Source organism: Sphaeramia orbicularis, chromosome 11 (genome assembly GCF_902148855.1).
Source record: "Sphaeramia orbicularis chromosome 11, fSphaOr1.1, whole genome shotgun sequence".
Taxonomy (NCBI): Eukaryota; Metazoa; Chordata; class Actinopteri; order Kurtiformes; family Apogonidae; genus Sphaeramia; species Sphaeramia orbicularis.
Window position 1 is genome coordinate 53704534 of NC_043967.1, and position 26373 is coordinate 53730906.

A 26373-nucleotide genomic window follows, 5' to 3' on the forward strand; every position below is an offset into this window, starting at 1 on the left:
GTTTGACAGCACTTGACGTGTCAGCCGGCATGCACTGAATGCCCTGCGACACCAAAACTGCACAATATCTGAACAAAGTATTTTATTTGTGTTTGTTCGTTTGTTTAATTGTAGTTGTAAATTGTAAGATTATTGTGATCTCGAAATATTAAAATAAAATTATATATATATAGTATTATTTTTCGTCGCTCAAAATATGCGTCACACTCTCCGACAGCCCGCCAAAACGCCGTACATTTATCGACACTTTCAACCCCAGGTAGGCCAAGTATGGAGAAATCTAAGAAAAGAAAAATATCTGAAGAAAATAGAACATTTAATGATGCCAGGTGCCATGGCACTGCAGTGCCTCAACTGGGTGCCACCGGTGCCGCGGCACCTCCAGGCGAGGCACCACCGTGGTGCCACGGCACCTAGCGTTGGCCCCGAGGTGCGCCGCGGCACCAAGCCGTGGTACCGGTAAAATCGTTGTATAAACCACGTCAGAGTATAAGCCGCAGTGTTTAAAGTGTGGGGAAAAAAGTAGCGGCTTATAGTCCGGAATTTACGGTATATATAGGCTAACATCTTCATTTCAGATGTCAAAAAGTGTTTGCGGCTCCCAGTGTTGTCTTTTCCATGGAAACCGGGTCGAAATGGCTCTTTGAGTGTTAAAGGTTGCCGACCCCTGACTTAGAACAAACTTTCATGCATATTTCACATCTTATTTCAGGGCCATTCTGGCATAAATTAGTGACTCCTAGAATTTAGGAAAATGTGTTGATTTATGCCTTGATTCCCACCGTTCGGAGTCGTTTCACACCAGGGGCTGCAAAGTTAGCCATAACTGGTTCTTTCATTTCAGTGTAAATTGTTGGAACATGTGGAAGTGAGTTGAGTCATTTTACTTTCTTTGTAAATGTGGACATTTCACAGACACATTTAAACACAACAGCCGACAAGTTCATGGCAACATCACCTGAGACCCACCAGGTCAAATTTAACACCTTTCAAAGACTTTTTAAGGTATTATTTGGAAATTCAAGACTTTTTTGTAAGCCTTGTCTTCTGCTGCTCTTCCTCATTTACAGACTTCAGTTTTTTCGGTCTACTTTGAACATGGTTCAGTTTCGTCTGCAGATTCTGAAACTGGTTTGAACCACAGACCAAACTGAAGTCGTTGTACTTTTACATACATGTGAGTATCTGGTGTTACCGCAGTAACATCTGCTGGAGGTTAAACAACAGGCTTAGCTGTTTAGTTATAAATACCTGCACTTTCTGCTCGATGCAAAGTTTTCTTTCAAAGCTCACGCTGCTAATTTGGTCCTGAAGCTGAAGCTGAAGCTCTGGGTCTGTTATCGTAACAGATCCTGCTTCTCCATCTGAGCTCACAACCTTTTCACCTCTGCTTCATTACGGTGACCGTCTGAATACGAATGCCTCCAACAGATGTCTTCAGTTTGTTTATCACAGTAGTGGCTTTTCCATCGAACATCTGCGCAAAACTTTACCGATATTTACTGAATGTCAAAAAAACAGAAGTGCGTAATGTCAGTTTTTCCATTAAATCACAAATGCGATGATTTGTTTATCATGAAATGACACAAGAAGTCATAAACATGGCAACAAACATAAATATGGTGTTGATTTACAGATATATTTGATATTATTCTATATTACCCCTCTATCTCGTACTAAATTATAAAAATGATTCGGTTTTCTGGTGTGTCCACACATACTGTGACATGTTTCTTTTAAAACTCCTCTCTTGTAACGTCCGTCAACATCCGTTTTTTTTTTTTTTTAATCACAACTGTAGTTGCAGAAGGTCTTTCCATTGCAGTTTTGCATGATACACCAATTGTGCTACACCTGAAAAAACACCTCTTGCCAGCGCAAAAAGTTTTAATTGAAAAACGACTTTTGTTGAAATTGTCATTTTTACAGCAGGTGAATTTTTATGTGCATGTTCATATTCACGCAATTTGAGGGACAGTGGAAAACTAGTGACTACTGTTTTGAGTTTTGTTAGTTGTTACTTTAAAGCTGTTAAATGCCAAACTGTGCACAATCCCCTCAACTATTGTTTATTTTAGTTTATTGTTTATAATCCGTCTTGTGAATAGGGCTGTTAGAAAATATTGGTTTTGCAATATATTGCGATATTTCATTTCACAATACTGTATCGATATTAAAAAGTACTGAATCGACATTTTTAGGTATTTATTCAAATGCAGATATGGCAGAGGTTCATTTTTGTTTTTTGGTTTTCTTTATTGTTTCTATCTTATTTATGATTATTTAACCCTGTTTTATTAAATAATGGTTATTTGAAGCATCCTAAAAGCACCTTTTCCTGTCTGAGAGGCAGATGGAGTTCCTTTGGAAACGAGGAGAATTAGAAAAATGTTCTAATACAGCGTTAGATTCTGTTCTGAAATAAAAATGTGTTTAGTATTTGTACATTTTTCTGGTGTAATTCAATCCTTCCAGGAAGTAATCTGAAAAAAAAAGAAACAAACAATAAATTGCCTTTTTAACAGTATCATGATATATCGCGATATATCGTATATAGTTTTGTGATTTGTATCGTATCGCCAGATTCTTGCCGATACACAGCCCTACTTGTCAACTTGTATTAATGACTAAAACTTGTGTTGCTGACCTCTTCAGATCTTGATCTCAGTGCGTCTATATCTGGTTAATTAAAGATTCATTAAAATAAATTAACAAAAAACTATTTCACAGGTAGTTACTGGTATTAGACAAACCAGAGGAGCTCATGGAGAAGGAATGAACAACAGAAAAAAAGACAAACATCCAGGCAGTCAGTTGGAAAAACTGTGAAAAGCCTTTATTTCATGATTAAAGACCCTCATGAAAGAAAGGCTTTTAACAGTTTTTCCAACCAGGTGAATGTCTGCATTTTTGTCTTTTTTCTAAAATAAATGAACATTTTAAAAAGTGACGGAGGAGACGAAGGATCTTAAAGGTCACTTGTTTTAATCTTACATAAGATTTTAGTTTTAACAAATAAAATTCTGAGTTATTTTCAGTGAACGTTTGGATTCTTTAAATAAATCCAGATAAAACAAAGAGATGCAACAACGTACAGTAGAACTTCACAGTACCAGTTTAATTCCTTCCATAACTGAGCTCATTTTGTGATTCACTCGTTTTACAAATCAGTTATCTCCACTGAAATTAACTGAAATAAAACTGAAAAAAAAACCAAAACTTGGATTTCAGTGGATGAGAACGTTCATGTGACTGTTCACACCAGACAAAACTAAAAAACATTTATATTCAAAAGGTTTGATTTTCTCAAATGTGAAAGAACAACCTCAGGCTCAGTGAAACAGACGTGTCTCATTATCAGGTCTGCAGAGTTCTTACTTCCCAATTCTTTAAGTTCGGTAAAAGAAAGCAAGTGTCTCTAAATTGACAGTAACATGAATTGCATCTTGGGACATTTTCCTGCCCAGTCCACACGAGTCACCAACCAGTGCATCCAGGAACTCCATCCGATCTTGGTTTGTGTGAACTTTTCAATGGGTCTCTACTGATGACGTTTCGAGAACACGTGGAGAACCGCGGCTGAAATCACCAGATGTACTGAAGCAGCCTGGCCCGGACCTCCGCCACCCGAGGACTCTCTCTGACTCTGCCCACGTCGATGTTGTACACGGTGGTCTGGATGAAGGTGAACATGTTGTGGAGAACGGCGTCGTACGCTTTCCCGAAGACGAAATGCGCCTTAAACAGCTCGTCGAAAGCGGCGAGAGAAGAGTTGGACCTGCAGGGAATGGCCGTCCCGTCCACGATGACGAAGAACCGCTGGATCAGGCTCTTCCTGTCCCCCACGGCCAGGAGGTGAGGATGAGGACGGGAGGCGGTGACGGAGTCCAGGTGGTCCTGGAGGATCCTGGACGGTCCGGTCTGAGGGAACACAAACAGATTTACACCCACATGGGTCCAGGTGAGAACAGAGGCTGGAGTTACTGATCTGTGCAGGATCTGATCCAGCAGAAGCACACAGAAGAAGGTTAGAGCAGTCCATGAGCAGGTGTGGTTTCTGATTTATTCATTTTACAAACCAGTTTTCCCATTTGAATACTACTGAACAGTTTCACTCCCAGAGCCTTAAAAACCAGATCAATCCTTTACTTTTTTTTTTTTTTTCTAAATATTCATAATTTCATGTTTTCAGAAATAGAACAGTGGTAACAGTCTAGGAAACATGAATGTTTTTTCATACATTTGTTTCAATTTTCCATACTTTACCAGACCTGGAAATTTATCAAATCCAATTCCATACTTTCCATACTTGTGTAGGAACCCTGATTTAAGGAGGAGGAGAAGGGGAGAAGGAGGAGGAGGAGGAGGAGAGAAGAAGGAGGAGGGGGAGAAGGAGGAGAGAAGAAGGAGGAGGAGGAGAAGGAAGAGGAGGAGGAGGAGAGAGGAAGAGGAGGAGAAGGAAGAGGAGGAGAAGGAAGAGGAGGAGGAGGAGGAAGAGGAGGAGGAGGAGAGAAGGAGGAGGAGAAGGAAGAGGAGGAGAAGGAAGAGGAGGAGGAAGAGGAGGAGGAGGAGAGAAGGAGGAGGAGGAGGAGAAGGAAGAGGAGGAGGAAGAGGAGGAGAGAAGGAGGAGGAGAGAAGGAGGAGGAGGAGGAGAGAAGGAGGAGGAGGAGGGTTTATTCTCTGAAGAATCTCCTTCCAGTAAAATGTCAGGTAGTTGAATTTCAGTTGCTTTCTCTCTTCATTTGGTTTCTTCTTTCTTTCTTTCTTTCTTTCTTTCTTTCTTTCTTTCTTTCATCAGTGTCTGCACTTACAGGTGGTTTCATTATAAACGAATCCAGAGAAATCTGCTTTGTTCTGCTTTTTTAAATGTTTTTTTTTTTAACTGGTTTTATTGACTTATTTACCTTTAAAATGAGATGAGATCATGCTATAAACTTGAGCTGCAACTGATTAATCGATTAGGTGCTTGAAGCAAATGCAAAAATTCCTGATTTGATTAATCGACTCGAACTGATTGAAGGGAAATATCCTGTTGCAGTTTTCCTGAATTGAAGCTTCTGTGTGCGTCACAATAAGCGTCCGTGTGAAACACAACAGTGGAACCAATGTTCAACAGCAGAGAAATGAAGGAAACAAAGATCTGATTCAGGAGAATTGTGGTTGAATGATTTTTTTTTTTTTTCCTTTGGATCACTTTGAGTTGATAAATCGGTTGCAGCTCTACGATAAACATCTAAAATTCTGTTTCCTAATAGCAAAGTTTGATCCAAAAAAGTGAAGCCACTTGGTATTTTTCAGACACACTCGCACTGAGACAAAGAATAAGATAAAACTGAACCTGGAGTCGACCTGAGAACACCTGGGAGTTTTCTTTTGAGACAGAGTTTGCAGACACTTTCAACACGTAAACTGAAATTCAAGCATTTTTCAGACCTTGAAAACACAACACTGAAATTCAAGCATTTTCAAGGATTTCAAGACCCCGTACCAACCCTGATCAATGAGCAAAAACGTCCTTTCATGATGTAATTCAAAGGTTCAGGAGGAAACCAGACTTCCATCTCCTTCTCTGGACTCTGTTTCAGGCTGTAGATAAACTACCACATGTTTCAGACTGGGAGGGGTAAGCTACATGATTGACAGCTGGAGTAACCAGTGGCTGTTCAGATTCAGTCAGATGTGACTGAAGCAGGAAATCCGTCAACTCTGATCCACAGGGAGATGAACGGCGTCAGAATCACATCAACGTTTTATGAAATGCATCAAATATTCACATCAGATACTTTTCACACTTTGGACAAATCAGGATAAAGTTTAATACAAACCTGTTTGAAGACGATCATGTGCTTCTCTGCTTGTGACGGCGACACCTTCCCTGGCCTCTTCCGACCCTGAGCCGTGGGTGGAATCAGATGTGAAAGCATCAGAACTGACGACAAGTCACTGTCCCAACCTGCAAAAAAAAAGCACAAGAGTTTTACAAATAAGAGACAAAAATTAACAACAACACAGATTCTGTCTATTAATATATAAAAACAAAAGGTAAGTTATTACAAGAACATTGCAAGGTTCTAATAGTTTTGGATTTTTCATTATAATTTAGTTTTATTTAGTTTTGACTTTTTTTCTCTAATTCAGTTCATTTTAATTCGTTTTTAGAGCAGGTTTGATAGTTTTTATTAGTTTTCTTTTTTTTCTAAATGCTTAGTTTTAGTTCAGTTTTAGTTTAGTCGTCTCTTTTCTCTTCTTCTCTGTCGTCGTATTCAAATAAATCCCAGACAGGACTCTGCTGCTTTCTCCCAACTTTAGTCTCAGTGTTTCCAGGTAGAGTGGGGACCAGAAGATGACTGGAAACCACGAGTGACTGATTGTGAAGTACCGTATGGTGCCGCTAGCTAAAATTGCTAGAGCAAAATAAATCTATTTCAAATCAATCCGACATTGACAAAAACGAAAACAAAGGGAATTTTTTCCATAATTTTTATCCGTTTTAGTTAGTTTTGTAAACACACAATACAGTTTCAGTTATCGTTTTTTCTTTTAATTATAGTTTTTATTTATTTCAGTTAACGAAAATATTTTTACAATTCTAGTTTTTGTCATTTCATTAGTTTTCGTTAACGATAATAACCTTGGTACATTGTGCAGAATTAATTAAAATATCAAAGTTTAGACTAAGGAATTATCTTAACAAATGGATGGAATGGAATAAATCAATGAATAATAATAAAATAAACTCAATAATTCACGGCCGTGGTAACCACATGTTCTGTTAACATCCTTCATCTTCTTCAAGGGTTATGTTTAAGTTTTGGACATAATCGATGAAAGGTTTCCACATCTTTTCAGTGTTGTGTTTTTTGTTTTCAGTTTACATGTTCATCTTTGCAGAGGTACAGTAGGTTAGTTCACATCTGTCTCTGGGTTCCATCTGGTCTTTGTGTGGTTCCAGGTGGTTTTAACTGGATCTGCCGTCGTTTACAGGCTCATCAGGGTGTGTTGATCAGACCTCAGACATGGACGACTGCACTAAATATGTTAACCTTAGTATGACGTTGATCTGTAGGAGAAGACGGTTACCATGGTGATCTTCTATCCCAAACTGAACAGGATCAGCTGACCGCCGCAGGTCTTCCAGATCTGGGCTGAACGCAAGCTTCCTGCACTCCTCCACCACCCTGGCCTTGAACATGTCGGACCAGCGCTGCAGAAACCGCCCCGACGTGTCCTCGCCAAACATCAGCACGAAATCCTGCTCCACCTGGACAGAAGGACACCCAGGATTTAACAAAAACTGTTAGATACAAATCTACAGGACATGGAAATGAATTTATGACCTTTTCAGACACTTTTCAAGGAGGTTTTGGTCAAATTTCACTTGTTCTATTCATATAAATAACAATCCAACAGGCCTCATAGTTATTATACAACAACATGCACAAAAAATACACTAAACTAGTCAAAAAGGTTTTCAAAAGTACACTAATGTACAGAGAAATACATTAAATACACACCTTATATAATATGTAATAAAATAACCGTCCAACAGGCCTCATTATTATACAACATGCACAAAAAAGTAGACAAAAGAATACACCAAGATACACAAAAAATACATGAAAACATGTGAAAACTATGTAGAAGTACAATAAAGGGCATAAAGAACTACGCTAAATATATACCTTATACAATATATAACATAAATAACAGTCCAATAGGCCTCATAGTTATTATACACCAACATGCACAAAAAAATACACAAAAATATACAAAACACACACCACAAAAAATCAGTCAAGTCAGTTGACAGCAGCAAAAATGAAGTGCAGGGAAGACAGAAAACAGAAAATATATACACTACTTGTGAAACATAAACTATAAAGAGAGAAAAGAAAACCATTTATATATGTATTAATATAATGTAGAATGAATCAAAGGTTCAGATGTAATTCTATTATAAATGACTGTGGGTCATTTTGACCCAAATATGGACGTAGGAATACAAAAACTATAATTACATCCAATCTATAAAAGGTAAGTTAAAAATGTAAAAAGCATGATATCAATAACATGTTTATGAGAAACACCTGGAATATAAAATAATAACAATGTTTCATTACAAAGATATTACAAGAGTGTACAATAATATAAAAACTACAATGTCATAAAATCTGTCAAAGGTGAGTTAAAAATGTAAATAACATAACATGTTTTTGGTGAATACCTGGAACATGATAATGATGGATAGAAAAACAACTTTTTATTACAAAGACTTCACAATAAAACCACCTCACCGGGTCATTTTAACTCACTTATGCATTTAAGGGTTAAACAGAATTAAAGCCTGTATTTAGGTCAAATTAAAGTCTGTTTAAGGGTTCATGGACAGTCTGTAGGGCGGGGGGTCAAACTGATTTTCTTTCAGGTTCCACATTCAGTCTGATTTGATCTCCAGTGGGCCAGACCAGTCAAATAATAGCAGAATAAGCTGTAAATAATGACTTTGTTTTAGTGCAAAAAAAACAAAACATTAAATTATGAAAAAAGTTACTTTTATAAACTTTCCAAACCTGAAAAAAATGAAATTTCTTAAGAAAAATAAGTGTAATTTTAATAATATTCTGCCTCAACTTATCATTTCTACATGTACTATGGATCAGATCTACAGACACTAAACACTAAACCCTTTTTTTGCCTTTGTTTGTTGTGGAGCTGTTTTTTGTTTGTTGTTTCTGTTTTTTGGGTTTATTTATTTATTCTTTTGTTGTTGTTGGTATTATTATTGTTATTGTATTTGTTTTGTATTGTGCGCTGTTGTTGATTGTTGTTTTTTGTGTTGTTGTGTTGAGTGTATGTACATCCTGTTTGTTGAGTGAGTTGTGGGAAATTGTGCTGCTTTGTTTTTCTGTTGTTAATGACTCCAGGAAGACGAGCTGCTGTGGTGTGCAGCAGCTAATGAGGCTCAAACTAACTAATAAACGAATAAACTAACCCTAACACTGAGGAACAGGCAGAAAAAGAGTTCAAATTGTGCTGAATTTTCTTTAGACGTTTCAGGTTGTTCATATTTGTTCAGGTTAGTCACATTTTACTGGTACAGGATAGTTTGTAAATGTAAATATTTTCACAATTTAATGTTATTTTTTGCAATAAAAAAAAGACAAAAATTTGAAGTTGGCATTATTTATAAGCACAATGTAATATTATTTTTTTCCCATCAAACCCAGTAGTAAATCTGCAGTCGTTCTTTTGTGTCTGTTCTTCTGCTGTTATTATTTGACTGTAGATCACATTGGTCTGGATGTGGAACCCACACTAAGATGAGTTCCACAGCCTGGACTGTGGAATTTTTACACTTTGTAAATTCATCCCAGGGGTTGGACTGGAACCTTTGGCGGGCCACATTTGGCCCCTGGGCCTCATGTTTGACACCCCTGCTGTACAGTCTAATAAACAGTTCAACTGTTGGATGTGGGTGCTCACCAGGCCTGGGACGTCTCTGAAGCGGGGAAAGTCCAACAGGATGTTCGTCGACTGCTGGGGATCCAGGACCAGGTTTCGTCGGTGGACAAACGTCAGCTTCATGGTGTTTTTGACCGTGTCCTCGTCCGCCGACCGTTTCATCAGCGCGATGGCGTCCTTGCACTCGGCTTCTCCCAGAACCGTCACCGGAACAAACTGGGACTCCCGTCTGACCGTCGGACCTCCGGCCGGTTGCTCACCGCTCGGCGCCTTCACGTGGACACCTAAACACCCACAGAAAAAAATAACTAAACATGTGCCAGAGTCACTGTCAGTGACATTTACATCAGTTTCATAAAAACAACTGTTCGACAAAAGGTTCCGTACGTTTAGTTTCTGATCTGTTCCTCGATTTGTGTCGAAATTGTGATCGTTTCTCGATGGGAATGGATCTCTGGATGGTTTTAATCTTCCAGGCCAAGTATCCACCGCCGCTCTCAGCGTTGTAATAATGCTCCTGAAAAAGTCAAATAGAAGTAAAAGCAACAGACTTCATGTGCTTCAATGCAGCATTTAACCCTTTAAAGCTGTGATATTTTGCTTTTTAAATGTTATTCTTCCTTTTCCCACATTTCCCTGTGGTCTCCATAAAGTGTAAATGCTCTGCTTGGCTCTGAACTCTTCATTCATTCAACTCACAATGATCTAAACCAACTACAACAGACCAACACATGGAAAAGAGAAGAAAGGTTATTTCTATAAACTCAGAAAGTTTCATTATCAACATTTACAAAATGTTTTTTTTGTTTTTCATAACCAATATGATAAAAATTCAAGTCCGTTTTGTTTTACTTTTTACTATAACACACTGTTTTAAGCAATCATTCCATATAATAATGATAATTAATGGACACGTATTGAAAAATAAGTTCTTCCTGAAAAAAGAACAAAAGAATTGGAAAAAAAAGACATTTTCTGACACTTTTATTGTAAAAACAACATAAAGAAATCTACCTGTTCTAATGGGAGTCCTTAAAACAGTGATATTAGTGTTTTTTTTAATGTTCTTCCTTTTCCCACATTTCCCTGTGTCTCCATAAACTGTAAATGCTCTGCTTGGCTCTGAACTCTTCACTCATTCAACTCCACAGGTCCATCTGCAACACTATTTCTGAGTAATGACACCAGAAAGGTGGTTTGGAGCGCTGGCCCTTTAAATGCACAGGAGACACTTCAGGCCCCGCCCCCTCCAGGTTATTGGCTGTGCTGCTCTGTCCCGTTCAACCGACAACTGAACATTTGAGGTAATGGGCTCCAAGTTTGAACAGATTTTCAGTCTGGACTACAACCACTGATGACGACAAACAATTATGGAGAAATGTTGGACTGAAGTCTGGAGCGGATATGAGCAAATGTGGAGACGGAACTAAGTAAGCAGGAATTCAAACAGGTTGTAGAAATCCACTGGATTTTTGCCCAAAGTTCAAACATTTCATTTTAAATGTATTATGTTTATTCTGTTGTTTTACTTGGTATTTTTATTTCAGTGTTTTTAATTGTACAGCTGTTTTTATGTCTTTTTAATCTATTCTTGTATTTTAGTCTGTTATTTGGCTTTTTTTATTCTTCTGTATGACACTGTTTTAATTGTACAGCTGTTTTATGTCTTTATTGTTGTATTTTTCTTTCGTTCTTGGTTTTCCCCTATAAGTTGCTTTGGAAAAAAAGCGTCTGCCAAATGCATAAATGTAAATGTAAATGAATATATATATAGTTTAGCAGCAGCTGGAGGGTCCAAATACACAAAGAAATGAAGCACAGACTAAGAAAAGTGGGTTTAGACAAATATGAGCCCTTTAAGGACCCCCAACAGAACAGGCCTTGATTTCATTGTTTTCGCAATAAAAATGTCAGAAAGTCTTTTTTTTTTTTTTTGCACCTTTTTACAGGAAGAACTGGACTTTCACTTTCAACATTTGGATTATAATCAAAAGCTTATTCTGTTATTATTTTACCGGTCTGGTCCGTTTGAGATCCTGTTGGGCTGAATGTGGAACCTGAACTCAAATGCCTTTGACAAACCTGTTTTACTTGGTTTTCATCTTGGTTTTTTTTTTCTTTTATGTCAGTTCCACCTTGTGTCGTCTGTTCTTGTTTCATTATTGGTCTGTTTTACGTCATCGTCTCTCATGTGAAAATGTTTATCGTGGCTCATTTGTGGCTGAATCAGCGTCTCTAACCACATCCATCTCTGGTTCAACTCACATATCCGTTCTTGGAGAATGGGTCTCTGAGGTTGGGGAAGAGGTCGATGATTCCTCTGGCGTACATTTCTTTCACTTCTCTGGGTGGAGACGTTCTGCAGGGTTGAAGAACAGAGTACTTCTCAGTCATATTCAGTGGATTTAACTTCAGTTCTTCTAAAACCTGCACTGGGTCACAGAGTCACACCTTTTCCTTCCTAGTGTTCATCTGTTTTACAGCTGTTCTCTTGTATTGTCATGGGTTTGGTTGTTTTAGTTTCATATGAGCCAACATAGTGGACGCTCATGCATCATTCCATACACTGACACCTAGTGGCCAGGCAGAGGAAGTGCATTTATTATCTCCACCAAGGAGGTCATGTTTTTGCCAGGGTTTGTTTGTTTGTTTGTTTGTTGGTTAGTTAGCAAGATAACTCAAAAAGTCATGGACGAATTTTCAGGAAATTTTCAGGAAATGCTGATACTGGCACAAGGAACAAATGAATAAGTTTGGGTGGTGATCAGGGGGACAGATCTGCCTTGGCAGAGGTCTGCACTCTCCAAGTGCTTTTCTAGTTTATTTATTTATTTTTTACTCATAACCAAGACGGCTGACAGAAAGTCATAAATGCTGAACATCCCAGGAATATGTTGTAAATTCTTCTATATCAGGAAACACCCCTAAAGGGAGAAAAAATATGGAAGCATCAAGTAACATCCAAGGCAGTGTTTTTCAACCTTGGGGTCAGGACCCCAAGTGGGGTCGCCTGGAATTCAAATGGGGTCGCCTGAAATTTCTAGTAATTAATTAAAAAAAAAAAAAAAAGGGGAAAAATGTACGAATAAAAAATATATGGTGAGTTGACAGACACAATTCCAATCCATAACAGACATGACAAACTGTGGTTGTGAAACTGCAGCACTGTGGTTCTGTTTGTGTCAGATGTTCACTGTGGTCAGTTTCAGATGCTGCAGCTCTTTCATAATTCATAGTTTCAGTTCTTGTTTGTTCAGTATTAATTGTCCTCCTTGTAAATCACAGCTGGACTGACTGCACATATCCTGACCAAAGAAAATCCAACTCTCCCTTTGTGCAGTAATCTACACCTGGATTTACTGCCTCTGTCCACAATAATATACATTATATAGACTAAATGTCCTCTAAAATTAAACTTTATTTGCAACATAGCATAGCAAACTATTACAGGATCAAAAACTAATTTTAGCAAAGAAAATGTCTCTGTTTTGAATGTCTGGGGTCGCCAGAAATTTGTGGTGTTAGAATGTGGTCAGGAGTAAAAAAAGGTTGGGAACCACTGATCTAAGGATTAATATCATTGGTTCTTCGTGCACTTTTTAACCTTTAAATGAATCTACCAGTTATTTAGTTCTATTTATTATTTTTTTTAACAAGTTTTTGTGCACTTTTTAACTTTTCACTGAAGCTGTTCAATGGGCTGTAACTCTTAAACTTAAAAACCTACAACATTCTATTCTACATATTTCTGTAGGCACTAGTAAGTACTTTAACCTGGTAAAGGTGGTGACTTGCCCAGTTTTATTTTTTAATGTGAAAATTTGAAAAAAAAGGGAAAAAAATGCTCGGTTATGAAGCTACATGAAATATTTTAATTTAGATTGTTGAATTCTACAGTTTAATCATATATTAGTCAGTATTAGTTTGGATTCCTTTGTGTCAGTGGTACAGTTCTTAGGATAGTATGGGTCACATCTTGGTCACAAACTAAACTGACAGATTTATGATCACAGGACTTGGGTTTCACCTTAGACACACTTTTAAACACACATGCACACAGACGATCGTAAACAGGAGATAAGAGGAAAACACTGTAAATATGGGGTTTGACAGAGTTGAGGAATCACATCTGTTTGACTTTAGAGTCACATGACACCAGTCCATGTTGTGACCCAGCCCACCTAGCTGGGCCATCCATAACTCAAAAAGTTATGGATGGATTTTCATGAAATTTTCAGGAAATGTTGATACTGGCACAAGGAGGAAATGATTACATTTTGGTGGTGATGGGGGGACGGGACACACAGATCTGTCTTGGCAGAGGTCTGTGTTTTTCTTGTTAATTTCTTTTATTATTCTGCAAGTAACTTTGAACCATCGCTCCGTTGCATATTAATAACATTAAGTCCTTGCTCCCATTATACCCAGCTGGTATGAGAGCATACCAAAGGAAGGGAAGGTCCGCACAGTGACAATTAAAGGTAATGTAATTTGAATAACTCTAACTCAAATCCAGCTTACTCAGGTGAAAATCATTCATCAGTGGTGAGGTGGAGGATGTGTGGATGCATGTGAGAACAAAGAAACCAAAAGAACCAAACAAACAAAACCAAAAGTCAAAGGGCCAAGCTGGAGGAACACAGAGCCTTCTTTGTTTCCAGGACTCTTATCCAGGGTCTGGTCAGGTGTGTGGAACGAGGGGGCGGAGCCGACTAGAGCTAACATGGAGGAGAACACAGAGAAACAGACAAAATGGCTGACGGCCATCACACTCCATTGCATATTAATAATGTTGAGCCGTCGCTCTGTCACATATTAAATGACATTGAGCCGTTATATGGACAGATTAGTAGTTTTTTGTGTGTCTGTTTCTCTGTGTTTGTGTTATTTCTGCTTTCTTAGAGCTCTGTTGGGTTGTGCCATGGCTTTGATACATGTTCATGAACGCTGGCTTTGTACGTTTTATAGTTTTGGTGTTCTGGCTGTGTGAGTGTGGTGCCAGTGCACTGTGTGTGTGGGATGAGTGTGTGAGATTTGGATGTTGGTTCAGTTCTTGGTGATGCACATCTCAGAGTTGTCTGAGTGATGCTTGTGGTTTGGATCTTGGTGTGAACATGACTGACAATGATGTGAACTGATCAGTGATTTTTTTTTTTTTTTTTAAATTGAGTGTGGAGATATGTGGTAGAATGCATCTGAGACACAGGCATTCTGCTGAGGCTTTTGTGTGGTGTGTGTTGACAAAGAGAAAAACTGCAGTAGTAGACTGCAGACATATATACAGATTCAGATTCTTTTACTTTAGTAAAATTACATTGAGAATTTTTTTTAAAAAATGGTAAAAGTTAAATGTTTACTCAAGGGTGATTAATTTGAGTATTTCATATCTGATAAGATAAAATAAAGAAAAAGGTTATAGTATGATTCAATAATTAATTCAAGTCAATAATAAATTTTTAAAAATGAGACCTAAAAGAATCCGGACTTATTCTTGGAGCTTCCAACAAAAGAACACGTTAACATTTAGAAATGATACAGCAGTTATTTATGGTTTGCACAAAAGTGCATAACATGCTGTTCTTGCTCAAATATTATTCCAAATTGGTATGGATATGCTACATAACATATTTATCTATCATACTACCAATGTTTGAGCAAAAAATGTGTGCATTTGTGAACTTATGGGGAGGAGTATCAGTTATGGAGCTGCAGGTCCACTATGGTTACGGAGCTGCAGACTACTGTGTCAATGTGTCATGAAGATCCTTAATGTTTAAAAAAAAAAAAAAAAAAAAAAAAGCAAGTCACAAATGTTCCATAACTTATTTATAGTACACTGAATGCAAACTTTATGACAATAAATATGTTACATTCTCATGAAATATAAAATCATGTACAACCATTTAAAAACAGTGGGATGTTTCTATATTCTAGATCGTCTTTTAAAGAGTGTTAATATTCTGCATTTCACCAATGCATGATCTGAACTTAAAGGTGGGGTAGGAGATGTTTTCCTGGAGCATTTTTACTATATTCCTTAAAATCCCCTTCACACCCCGATTGCAACCAATTAATTAAATGCTCTGACACAAAAATAAAAACTTTTAGTCACCTGCGGAACAGACAGGACTGAAAAAACACCATCCAATCATTTTAAGCGTCACATCCAAATGACTGAATGAACTGACGTTTGTGCACCACCACACCATACAGTTCATACAAAAAAACTGTCCTGCCCCCTCAAATGAAAGTTCACAAAGATTAAAGAACGGGAGACGTAGAGTAACTAGTACCGCTAAAGTTTCACTGTCACTTCTGCAGTCCGTGCCCATGTATACACCCCCACCCCCCCTCGTTCTTATAGGTAATACAAGTAGGACACAAACTGGAACACGTATCAAAATAACAAATGAAACGTCCAACTTCTAATGTAATCTAATGATGAACAGGGGCGCCTGCAGAGCTGAATTCAGAGGTTTGCATGGATCCACATGTACGTGGGGGGGGGGGGGACTGATGCTGCACAAAACATGTCAACCATCAGGAACAAGCAGTGTGCGTTCCAGTACTCTGGAGGCGTGGCTTTGGGGGGGCGTCTGAAGAAAGGGGTTTGGACAGTTGAATTGTGTATTTTCAAACTGTAACTTGCTCGAACCCTTTTTCCAGGATCTCCTACCCCACCTTTAATCATCACATGTGCTACATTGTACCAATTCTGTCTTAAAAGTCTGTGAATCTCTGGAGCCCTGGTTTAAAATCTGTCCTTGTCGAGTTCAACCGTGGCTGGACTTCGCGGCGTAGGCAGCCGAGGCTCGCTCAGCATCTTTTCGCATCTTCACTCGAGCGCGGTACTTGGCCATTCGAATCCTGTCGCGCTCCCGAGCAGCCTCAGGGTCCTGCTTCCTCTTCAGGCGCTTCCTGGCGGCATCCATCGCTCTGAAGACGGCTACACCCAGTTCAGCCTTCTTGCGTTCCCTGATGAGCCGCTGCTTCTCTGCACATGTGAGACGCTTGCTGGGATAGGTGCTGTCGCCATGGAGATTGTAGACAGGATAACTGTGATGTGATTATGCACAAACTGATGAGTTAATGAGCAGCTGGAAAATGGAGCTGTATTTAAAGGTGGGTAGAGTGGAGGCAGCGCCAGGGAGGCCACTACAGAAGGAAGGCAGTCTGACAAACCAGGGCAGAGCCAAGAAGCCAACACTAAAACAGACAGGTCAGACCTGCTGCACTACGGCGTCAGCAGGGAAAGCACCACTAAAGCTAACAGGATATAAACTAAGGATGTCCTGATCTGCATTTTTTTGCTTCCGACATGATTTTTTTTTTAGGATTACTTTTGCTGATACCGATCCCATACCAACTTCTTACAATGAAATTTGGATTTAAATTTGGAGTCATTATTTGTAGGTTATTACCACCACCAAGGAGGTAATGTTTTTGCCAGGGTTTGGTACCTCTGCCAAGGAACGGCGGAGGTTATGTTTTCATCAGAGTTTGTTTGTTTGTTTGTTGGTTAGTTAGCAAGATAACTAAAAAAGTTATGGAGGGATTTTCATGAAAATTTCAGAAAATATTGATACTGGCACAAGGAAGAAATTACTACATTTTGGTGGTGATCGGGGGTGGTGTGCGTGTGTGTGTGTGTGTGTGTGTGTGGGGGGGGGGGGGGGGGGGGGTCTGCCTTGGCAGAGGTCTGTGCTCTCTGAGTGCTTCTCAAGTTTGTTTGTTAGTGAGTTTGCAAGATAACTCAAAAAGTTATGGAGGGATTTTCATGAAAATTTCAGGAAATGTTAATACTGGTACAAGGAACAAATGATAAAATTTTGGTGATGGGGGGGGACTGATCTGCCTTGGCGAGGTCTGTGCTCTCCAAGTGCTTTTCTAGTTATACTATTATTTGACTGTAGATCCCAGTTGGACTGAATGTGGAACCTGATCTAAAACAACTATGACACCTTTGACTCTTAATAACTTCAGGATCATTTTGGCACTTTCCAAATTCAGACTGTGGGACACATTAGAACCTTTGGTGGGCTGGTTTTGGCCCACAGGCCATATGCTTACCAACTGCTGTAGCCAGTCTATGGACAGGTCCGTCCAGGGGTTATACGGGGGTTCGTTCTGCACCATACGTTATGCGAAGCTCAGTGGGTTACTCACAGGTCAGGTGGGGGTGGGTCAAAAGAATGTCAGTTCATTTGCTGGGTGGTTTGGGTCAGCTGCAATAATTCCACAAAAGCCCCACGGGTTAAAAAAAAACAAAAAAAAAAAAAAAAACTTGCGCATCACTAGCGTACGTACCACAGAATGAGTACACGCAGACCTTAAAGTGAAAGTGAAACTTACAGACCCCTTACTCGTTCCTCTAAACCTCCTGCTGTTCTGCAGCTTTTCCCTCCCTTCGAAAACTTTAATTTGAGGGGACAGGACGTTCGTTTGTTTTGAAAATCTGGACTGAGGCTCTCATCATTCATGCATGAAAGGGTTAAATACAGACGCAGACGTACCCGTTCTTCTCGGTCATGTCGTCTGTCAGTAGTTTCACCATCTTCCTTCTGGAAACGTCCGACAGCGTCTGGGTTTCATTGTATTCGTTTATGATTCGTTCACCGCCAGGTTTTGTGATGAGGACGGATTCCACCAACTTCAAACAGAACAACAGTTCAGGATCAGATCCACTGACGTCCACCGCTGAACAGACCACCTACAGCTGATGTGTGGACTCGTACCTGCTGAGCGTCCGTGTTCGTCCTCTGGCGTTTAGAAGAACGTGGACCTGAACACACTTCAGTCACATCATCATCTCCATTAAGTTCCGACGCTTCTATAAAACATGTTAATGACATTTAATGTTTGATTATTTACAGTCAACACTGACCCTGAAGATTATTCTCATCATTAAATAATTCATCGATTTGGGTGAAAAACACCTGAAAATGGTGGAAAAGTTTAACCAAGACAGAGACCTAAAATGTCTGGTTTGATTTGTTTAGTGAAAAGAAACAAGAAACTATTTACGTTTAAAAAACTGGAAACAAAAAAACAGATGAAAAAAAGACACGACATGTTTCCTAACCTCCTACCCTACAACCTACTCACCTTTCCTTCTTAATTTCCTTCTTTCCTTCCTACTTTTTTCTTTTTCCTTCATCCCTACCTTCCCTTTTCCTTCCATCCTTTCTTTCCTTCATTCCTTCCTACTTTTTCTTTCTCTCCTACCTTTTTTCTTTACTTTATTGCTTCTTACCTTCTTAATTTCTTTCATTTTCTTTCCTACATTCCCTTTCTTTCTTTCCTTCCTAACTACTTCTCTTTCTGTCCTTCATCCCTACCTTCCCTTTTCCTTCCATCCTTCTTTCTTTCCTTCATTCCTTCCTACTTTTTTCTCTCCTACCTTTTCTTTCTTTACTTTATTACTTCATTCCTTCGTTTTTTTCATTCCTCTCTATTCTCTCTTTCCTTTTTCTAACCCAAACACGTACCTTCCTTCCCACCTTGTTTTTCTAGTTTTACATTTTTTTCCCCCGAAAGAGACAGAACTTATTTGACTTTATGAAACTAATGCTAACTTCATATTCTAATCTATTTTTAAGACTCGTCAAACTCAAATCTCAGACATTTTTAAGATCTAAAATTCTGATTATTAGTCTACATATCTAATCGATCTGCAGAGACCCAGTGTCAAACTCTGGCTCTGACTTGGTGCTCCGTTCATTTCTGCTCGGTTTTCTTCGTTACCTTGAACTGATGCTCGTCTCTCTTTAGGAATGGATCTCTGGATGGTTTTGATCCTCCAGGCCAAGTATCCGCTGCCGGTTTCAGCGTCATAATAGTGCTCCTTAAAGAGCAACAAACATCAAAAACAGTTGTTACTTGTAACATATATGTAAACCATATCCTGGTCAGATTCAGGGTGTTCCACAGATCACAGACATTTTTAAAAACTCCTCAACAACTGTTCTGGGACCAGTCGTATGTTTCCTGTCCTGGTCAATAATCTGGAGAAACCTAACTGAAAAACGTTAAATTGTCAGAGTAAAATATAATAAAAGATGTGAGACACTCTACAGCTCAGATTATCTCCTTCCTCTACACTTGTGATTATTTTATTAATTTATTTAATTTAGAACTTATTGATTTTAATGTAAAGTTGTAACTCTCGGCCTTCTGTCTTATTCTTTTTATTTTCAGTAGAAAATTCCAAGTCATGTGAAGTAGGTCAGAGAGTGAAGAACTAATAGATTAATTACAATGTCGACAGATTAATCTGCAATGAAAGTAACCGATGGTCAGAGCTGTGACGTACACAATATGGACAAAAGTATTGGGACACATCATGTCTGCAGCTGTAAGAAGTCCTGTTCATGAGGATTTGAGATAAAAACATCAATATTTCCTAAAAGTTTAACAGTAGATTTTTCTTCCTCAGTGAGACGTGAAGAAAGTAGATGGTTAGTTGTGGTAGAAAATTATTATTTACAGTCAGACCAGGAAAAATATTTTAGAAATTTAGGAGGGAGAACATTTAAAATCGTTGACAAAAAAAAAAAAAAGAAAAAAAAGAAATCCATGTTGAAAGAAATGAAGTCAAAACCATCTCTGAGCAATTTTTGGAAGCAAAGATAACAATTTAACCCAAACTAACCAATGCACTAATATTTATCCCATAATATAAAACTTCATTCTGACATTAGTCATTGTTTTATATCCCAGACCCCTGTCAGAAAAGAAACACCTGAACTCAACGGGTCCACAGACTTTTGTCAATATAGTGTATTTTCATCACAAAATCGCCAATTTCTCAAAAAGGTAAGGAGCATGAAGACCGAAAAAAATAATTTGTTGACTTTTCCCAAGAGATCTCAAAAGAAATAAACAAAAAAAATTATTTTAATAGTTTTTCCAAGTTTTCCATCATTGGAGCCACAGACATTCATGGTTCAACTCACATATCCGTTCTTGGACAACGGGTCTCTGAGGTTGGGGAATAAGGTGATGATTCCTCTGGCGTACATTTCTTTTACTTCTCTGGATGGAGACGTTCTGCAGAAAAGATTCCTCAGTCATTTTTTGGATTTAATTAAAACTAAAGCTACAATGTAGTTGTAGAAATGTTGTGGGAAACATACCCGTTCTTCTCGGTCATGTCGGCTGTCAGTATTTTCACCATCTTCCTTCTGGAAACATCCGACAACGTCTGCGTTTCATGGTATTCGTTTATGATTTGTTCACCACCGGGTTTAGTGGTGAGAACAGATTCCACCAACTTCAAACAGAACAACAGTTCAGGATCAGATCCACTGAATTCCACAGCTGAACTTCAGCGTCTGCAGAAGGATTTGTGTTGATGTGTCGACTCTTACCTGTAGACCTTCTGTGTTCATCCTCTGGTGTTTTCCACAAGGACTTTCTGGATCTAAAAACATGAATGCATTCTGTGACTGTGGTGAATCCAGTCCAGATGGATGGGACTCAGAAAACGCTGCCGTGGAGGCGAATTCTGCCCATGGGACGACAAACAAAAGGAAGAAACAATATAACAAACTTTTAACCAATAAAGACCCAGTACTACTTTTATGGCAGTTCACAAATGATTTTATCTCTAGGTTTAACTATTAAGTGATTTATCACCATTTATTATAATATTATCGTCAGCGTCCTGATAAAAACCTACTAAGTGACATTTTTGGTTGGGAATAAAAACCTGCTATCTCCCCTATTATAGCTTCAAATTTCAGTCTCCTGTGAAAGTTGTTTACATTCCATCATAAGTACCAACATTAAAGGAACAGATTTTTTTTGTCATATTTTACAGTTTCCTGTTATATAAACAGTTTTTTGTTCCTCCTGTAAAATTTGCCAAAAGTCACATAGCAGGTTTTATCAGGAAGCTGACGTTATGCTCTGTATTTTGCATTTTTTAGTGATAATCATGTATTTTCCTGTATTTAATTCACTAATCATGTTGATGTTTACAACAGCTCAGATCACAGTTGGGGAGAAAACTGAAGAACAGTGACTTTTTCAGCTTCTTATTTGCACACTGGTACTGGATCTGGACATGGAATCAGCTGACGTCCAAACCCCAGATATCAGTGAGAAGAAATCCGAAATAAAACCTGTGATCAGTCCAGGTTGACGTCCTAAACTACCTGACAGTGGAATGAGCTGCTCTGTGTCATTGATCTTCATCTCCTCCTGTTCCTCTTTCATGAGGGAGGGTTCTGGGTCTGGGTCTACACTAGGACTGGTCCAGTCCTCCTCCTGATCAAAGGGAATATCCTCTTTCAACACCGGAAGATCCTGAACATCTGCAAATAATACACAACACACAATAATACACACATGGTAAACACTGACATTATACACTTAAGTTTAATGAATTAGAAAAGTCAGTGAATATGCCTTCAGATAGATAGATAGATAGATAGATACCAATGACTACAAGGATAAAACAAATCCAATCCAACTTTATTTGTAAAACACTTTAAAACAACCACAGTGGACCAAAGTGCCGAACAGAAAAATAAATAAAAACCAAAATAACAGAGTAAAATACAAGAACAGATTAAAAGACATAGAACACAAATAGAATACAAAAGCAAACACACAAACACACTATACATAATAAGTAAGAAGTAAATAAAAACAGAACTGGGTAAAACAGTAAAACAGTAAGGTGCATCAATAAACTGTTATGTGCAAAGTAAAATGTACATTTCCAGTAGAATGGAGGTGCATAAATAACAATAAAGTGTATGACGGATATTTATCTAACCTGATTTACACCAGAAAACACAGATAAGATGTAAACATGGACCAAACCTGGAGGATGAGCCACGACCTGCGGATTCAGAACAGAGTCCAGTATTTGTTTTTGTCTCTGGTTTTCCTCTTTAGTTTGACAAAGTTCCTCTTCGTACTCTACCATGGTTCTTTCCACCAGTCCAAATATCTCCTCAGCTGCTGCAGTTAGTCTCTGCTCCACCAACGACCTCAACATCTGGAGTTTTAGGGACATTGTTCGGTTGTTCTTTACACAAAGTCCGTCAGAAACACAGTTTATCTCCATCACACAGACCAGTGTGTTAGCAGCTAGCGAGCTAAGCTAAGCTAAGCTAAGCTAAGCTAACTGAGCTAATATCAAAACCAATGGAGGACCGGCTTCTTCTTCTTCGCCTCTTTTATCTGCCGCTGCTCCTTCTTCTTCTTCGCCGCCAGTTTATAAAGTCCCTGCATCAAGCAGACCCAGGTGGACTGGCAGAAACCCAACAGGAAGCTTTCAAAATAAAGCTGGATGAAACTGTATTTTAGTGATGTTAGGAGATGTGCCGAAGCTTCGAAGCGCGTGTCCGGTAATGGAGGGGGCGTGTCCGTGAAGCGCGTGTCGAGGCTTGCTTCGTTTAGGGGAGGAGCCGCAATGATGACGTCCGAAGCCTCGCTGCCCGGCTGTACCACGTGACTGCTTCAGGAAGTGTTTTTTTTTGTTTTGTTTCAGTTTTTTTTTTTTTTAAATATAGTTTAGTTATCATTTGCCAGTTTTTCAAAGATGAAGATTTTCAGCAAATAATAAACTGTGCAAGGTTTGTAAAATTACAAGTATTTAACATGAAACATGAGAATCACATCATATAACTTGCCAGGGGGTGGGGGGGTTTACAAAACAAATGCCAAAATGTATACAGATGTTCACAGTTCTTGTTGCCTTTTGATTAAGAGAAAACTTAACTGAGTCGATGTACTGTTTGACCTCACTGTGAAAAGCGGTAAAAGAGGTTTTTTGCTGAGAGAACTTGCATTTGTGAATGTGGAATTTTGCCAAAAGAATGATAAGGTTAATAATAAATGTTTCATTAGAACTGGTCTTATTTCTATTAATATCAAAGAGGCCAAAAAGCACATCTCTCCAAAACAACTTGAGATCTTTTTCAATGTATCTAGCAACAAAATTACAAATATCAAACCAAAAGCTTTGGACATCCAGGCAGTGCCAAAATAAATGAGAAACTGTTTCAGTGTTCACAGAACAGAAAGTGCATTTCACATCAATGTCTCTTTTGAATCTTTTAACAATATGATCATTAGATGGGTAAAACTTATGAATTATTTTACACTAAATTTCTCTAACTTTGTCGGTCAACAGGTATGGGTTGGATAAGACCTTTTTCCAGTCAAAGTATTCCACATATTTATTCCAGTAAGGGATGACATATGGAACTGTGAAGGCATCAGTTTTAGAGATACTGTTTTCTGGGGAAAAAAAATTGCTCTGTTTTTCTGAGTTTATGAGATACTGTTTCCTGAAAAAAATTAAATTGGCTCTGTTTCTCTGTGTCAGTGGGACAGTGGTCCCTGATCCAGGCAGGAGCTCCTTCTACCTGTGCCACTGAAAAGCCTTCAGGGGAGCGGGAAGTTTTTTCCGTTCTCCTAACCGGTTCCGTTTACAGACCATGGAACTAGTTTGATTTACAAAACTCAGAACCAAGCTGTGCTCCAACCTCCAAGCCCCGCTTCGCACATGGATCAAGCCCTCCAAGTGCACCGGTGTGGAAGCCGGACAGGAACCGGCGCTCGGAGCCTGTAGCCCGGCTTCCTGACAGGACACGATGCGGTGATGGGAGTTGGCATTAATGAAGTCAAATAAAATTACATTCACCAGCAGTAAAGAAAACATAAACAGCAGAAGAGTGCAAATGTGTATTCATTTATTTGTCGGACCTGATAGAAAGCATTAGTCAGAACTACATCCATGGAGGAGCGGCTTGGTGTACTGGTACCCCCCCCCCCCCCCCCCCCACAGATAGCTTTCCATCAGGTCCAGGTGGAAAGCTATCCTGGGGGGGCGAATGGGTGTGGTCTGTGTTTAAGGGTGTGGTCTGTATTTATGGGTGTGGTCTGTGTTTAAGGGTGTGGCCTATGTTTAAGGGTGTGGTCTGTGTTTAAGGGTGTGGTCTGCATTTAAGGGTGTGGTCTGTGTTTATGGGTGTGGTCTGCGTTTATGGGTGTGGTCTGTAATTAAGGGTGTGGTCTGTGTTTCAGGGTGTGGCCTGTGTTTAAGGGTGTGGTTTGTATTTATGGGTGTGGTCTGTGTTTAAGGGTGTGGTCTGCGTTTAAGGGTGTGGTCTGTGTTTATGGGTGTGGTCTGCATTTATGGGTGTGGTCTGTGTTTCAGGGTGTGGGCTGCGTTTAAGGGTGTGGTCTGTATTTATGGGTGTGGTCTGCATTTATGGGTGTGGTCTGTGTTTAAGGGTGTGGTCTGTAATTAAGGGTGTGGTCTGTGCAGCGCTGGCTCAGGGTCTCCAGTCAGGTGGTCTGTGCATGTGGTCTGTTCATTGTCTGTAAACATTAGAGGTTTCATAGTCCATACATTTATCATCCTACAGTGTGGGACTCCAAGTACATGTACACAGAGTATGAATACATGTACACAGAGTATAAGTACATGTACACAGAGTATAAGTACATGTACACAGAGTATGAATACATGTACACAGAGTATAAGTACATGTACACAGAGTATAAGTACATGTACACAGAGTATGAATACATGTACACAGAGTATAAGTACATGTACACAGAGTATAAGTACATGTACACAGAGTATGAGTACATGTACACAGAGTATGAGTACAAATGTGGTTTTGTGCAGACCTGTGTTCAGTCCAGTCCACCAGACTACTGGACTGGATCTGCATCCTTCATTCATCAGCAGCATTCAGAGGTACCGGTACCAGATGTGGGATGGTGGTAATGGATGATTGACAGGAGGCTCAGCCAGGTTCGGCCAATTATTTCATTCAGACCGAATAAAATGATTAGTCAGACCTTTACCAGAAATATGAGCAGTATATGAGAATTAAACATTTTTGAGTTTGAAAACCTGGTGGATTTCTTTTACATTTTAGTTTGACACACACTTATTAGGAGCATCTGAAGATGACAAAAGAAAAGTGTAAGAATGACTCATCATACGGAAGAGCTTTGATTTAAATCGTGGCCATGCAAATGGGGTTTTTTTCTCACGTCACCAAACAGGCTCCAAAGAATGTAAGTTCCTGAATATAATTTAAGGACAGTATGTAAACTGAAAGTACTCCTGTGAACAAAGGTTCGTCCAAATCCATCACACAAGCCTTGAAGTGGACTGACACAGAGCTGTTCCAGAAATACTCCTGAAACATGACATCTAAGATGACTGAGTAAGTACAGCCTCATTTGTCTTAAACTGTAGTTGACATTAGGCCCTTTTCCACCAAAAGCCCAGGAACTTATTTACCAGGAACTTATTTGGGGTAAAAGAGTTCCTGGTAATTGCGTTTCCATGGCACCCCAAAGTTCAGGGTAATTTATTCAAATCAGGTTGATGATGTATGAGGAGCAGAACCAGAACCTGTAGTCCAGTTCATGTCCATTCACAAACTAACCTCTAGTTCAATAAAATGACACAGAGCTGAAGTGCACAGGTTGGGTTTAACATTTTACTGGTTGTTGAATCACTTAATCCATCTGGAATACATTTGAAATGAAGTTAACCATCATTACAGATCCTTAATTTGTATCTAAAAATGGTAGAACATGTGTTTTCAACTTCTCATTCCTTAAACTCAATCACATCTAACTTTCAGTGTGATGGATGGTTCTGTTTCATTTCTATTGTTTTACAGATCTAGTCCAGGTTCAACCTAAAGTCTGACAGATTTACTCAAATACCTGCATTTAATTCAACTGCATATTACTGATAAAAGTACTTATACTCTACTCATATTTTGATGTCTTGTAAATGAACAGACAGCATTAGGTTAGATTTTTTTTTTATTAAAAATTGAAACAAAACAAAAGGTTAAAAAAAAAAAAAAAAAAAAAAAAAAAAAAACCAAGGTGACTTGAGATTAAAAGGGAAATAAA

At 38.8% G+C, this 26373-nt stretch overlaps 1 protein-coding gene across 2 annotated transcripts in view; it reads right to left on the reverse strand.

Annotated features, from left to right (window-relative positions):
• The window catches only part of LOC115428216 (uncharacterized), a 250354-nt gene extending 227543 nt beyond the window's left edge, over positions 1 to 22811 (reverse strand). Inside the window, exons 1-14 of one of the 2 annotated variants that reach the window (XM_030147056.1) lie at positions 22294 to 22811; positions 21621 to 21779; positions 20832 to 20968; positions 20598 to 20734; positions 20418 to 20511; positions 19207 to 19306; positions 18198 to 18292; positions 17976 to 18112; positions 11728 to 11821; positions 9850 to 9979; positions 9484 to 9746; positions 7081 to 7261; positions 5826 to 5953; positions 2969 to 3921 (exon numbers count right to left, since the gene is read on the reverse strand). In XM_030147056.1, coding sequence (XP_030002916.1) covers positions 3586 to 3921; positions 5826 to 5953; positions 7081 to 7261; positions 9484 to 9746; positions 9850 to 9979; positions 11728 to 11821; positions 17976 to 18112; positions 18198 to 18292; positions 19207 to 19306; positions 20418 to 20511; positions 20598 to 20734; positions 20832 to 20968; positions 21621 to 21779; positions 22294 to 22540 — 2238 coding nt within the window. In that variant the 5' untranslated portion in view covers positions 22541 to 22811 and the 3' untranslated portion in view covers positions 2969 to 3585. Of the gene's footprint in view, positions 1 to 2968; positions 3922 to 5825; positions 5954 to 7080; positions 7262 to 9483; positions 9747 to 9849; positions 9980 to 11727; positions 11822 to 17975; positions 18113 to 18197; positions 18293 to 19206; positions 19307 to 20417; positions 20512 to 20597; positions 20735 to 20831; positions 20969 to 21620; positions 21780 to 22293 lie in introns of those variants that run through there. The other variant, XM_030147055.1, reaches the window with a different exon arrangement.
• Between the last annotated feature and the right edge of the window lie 3562 nt (positions 22812 to 26373).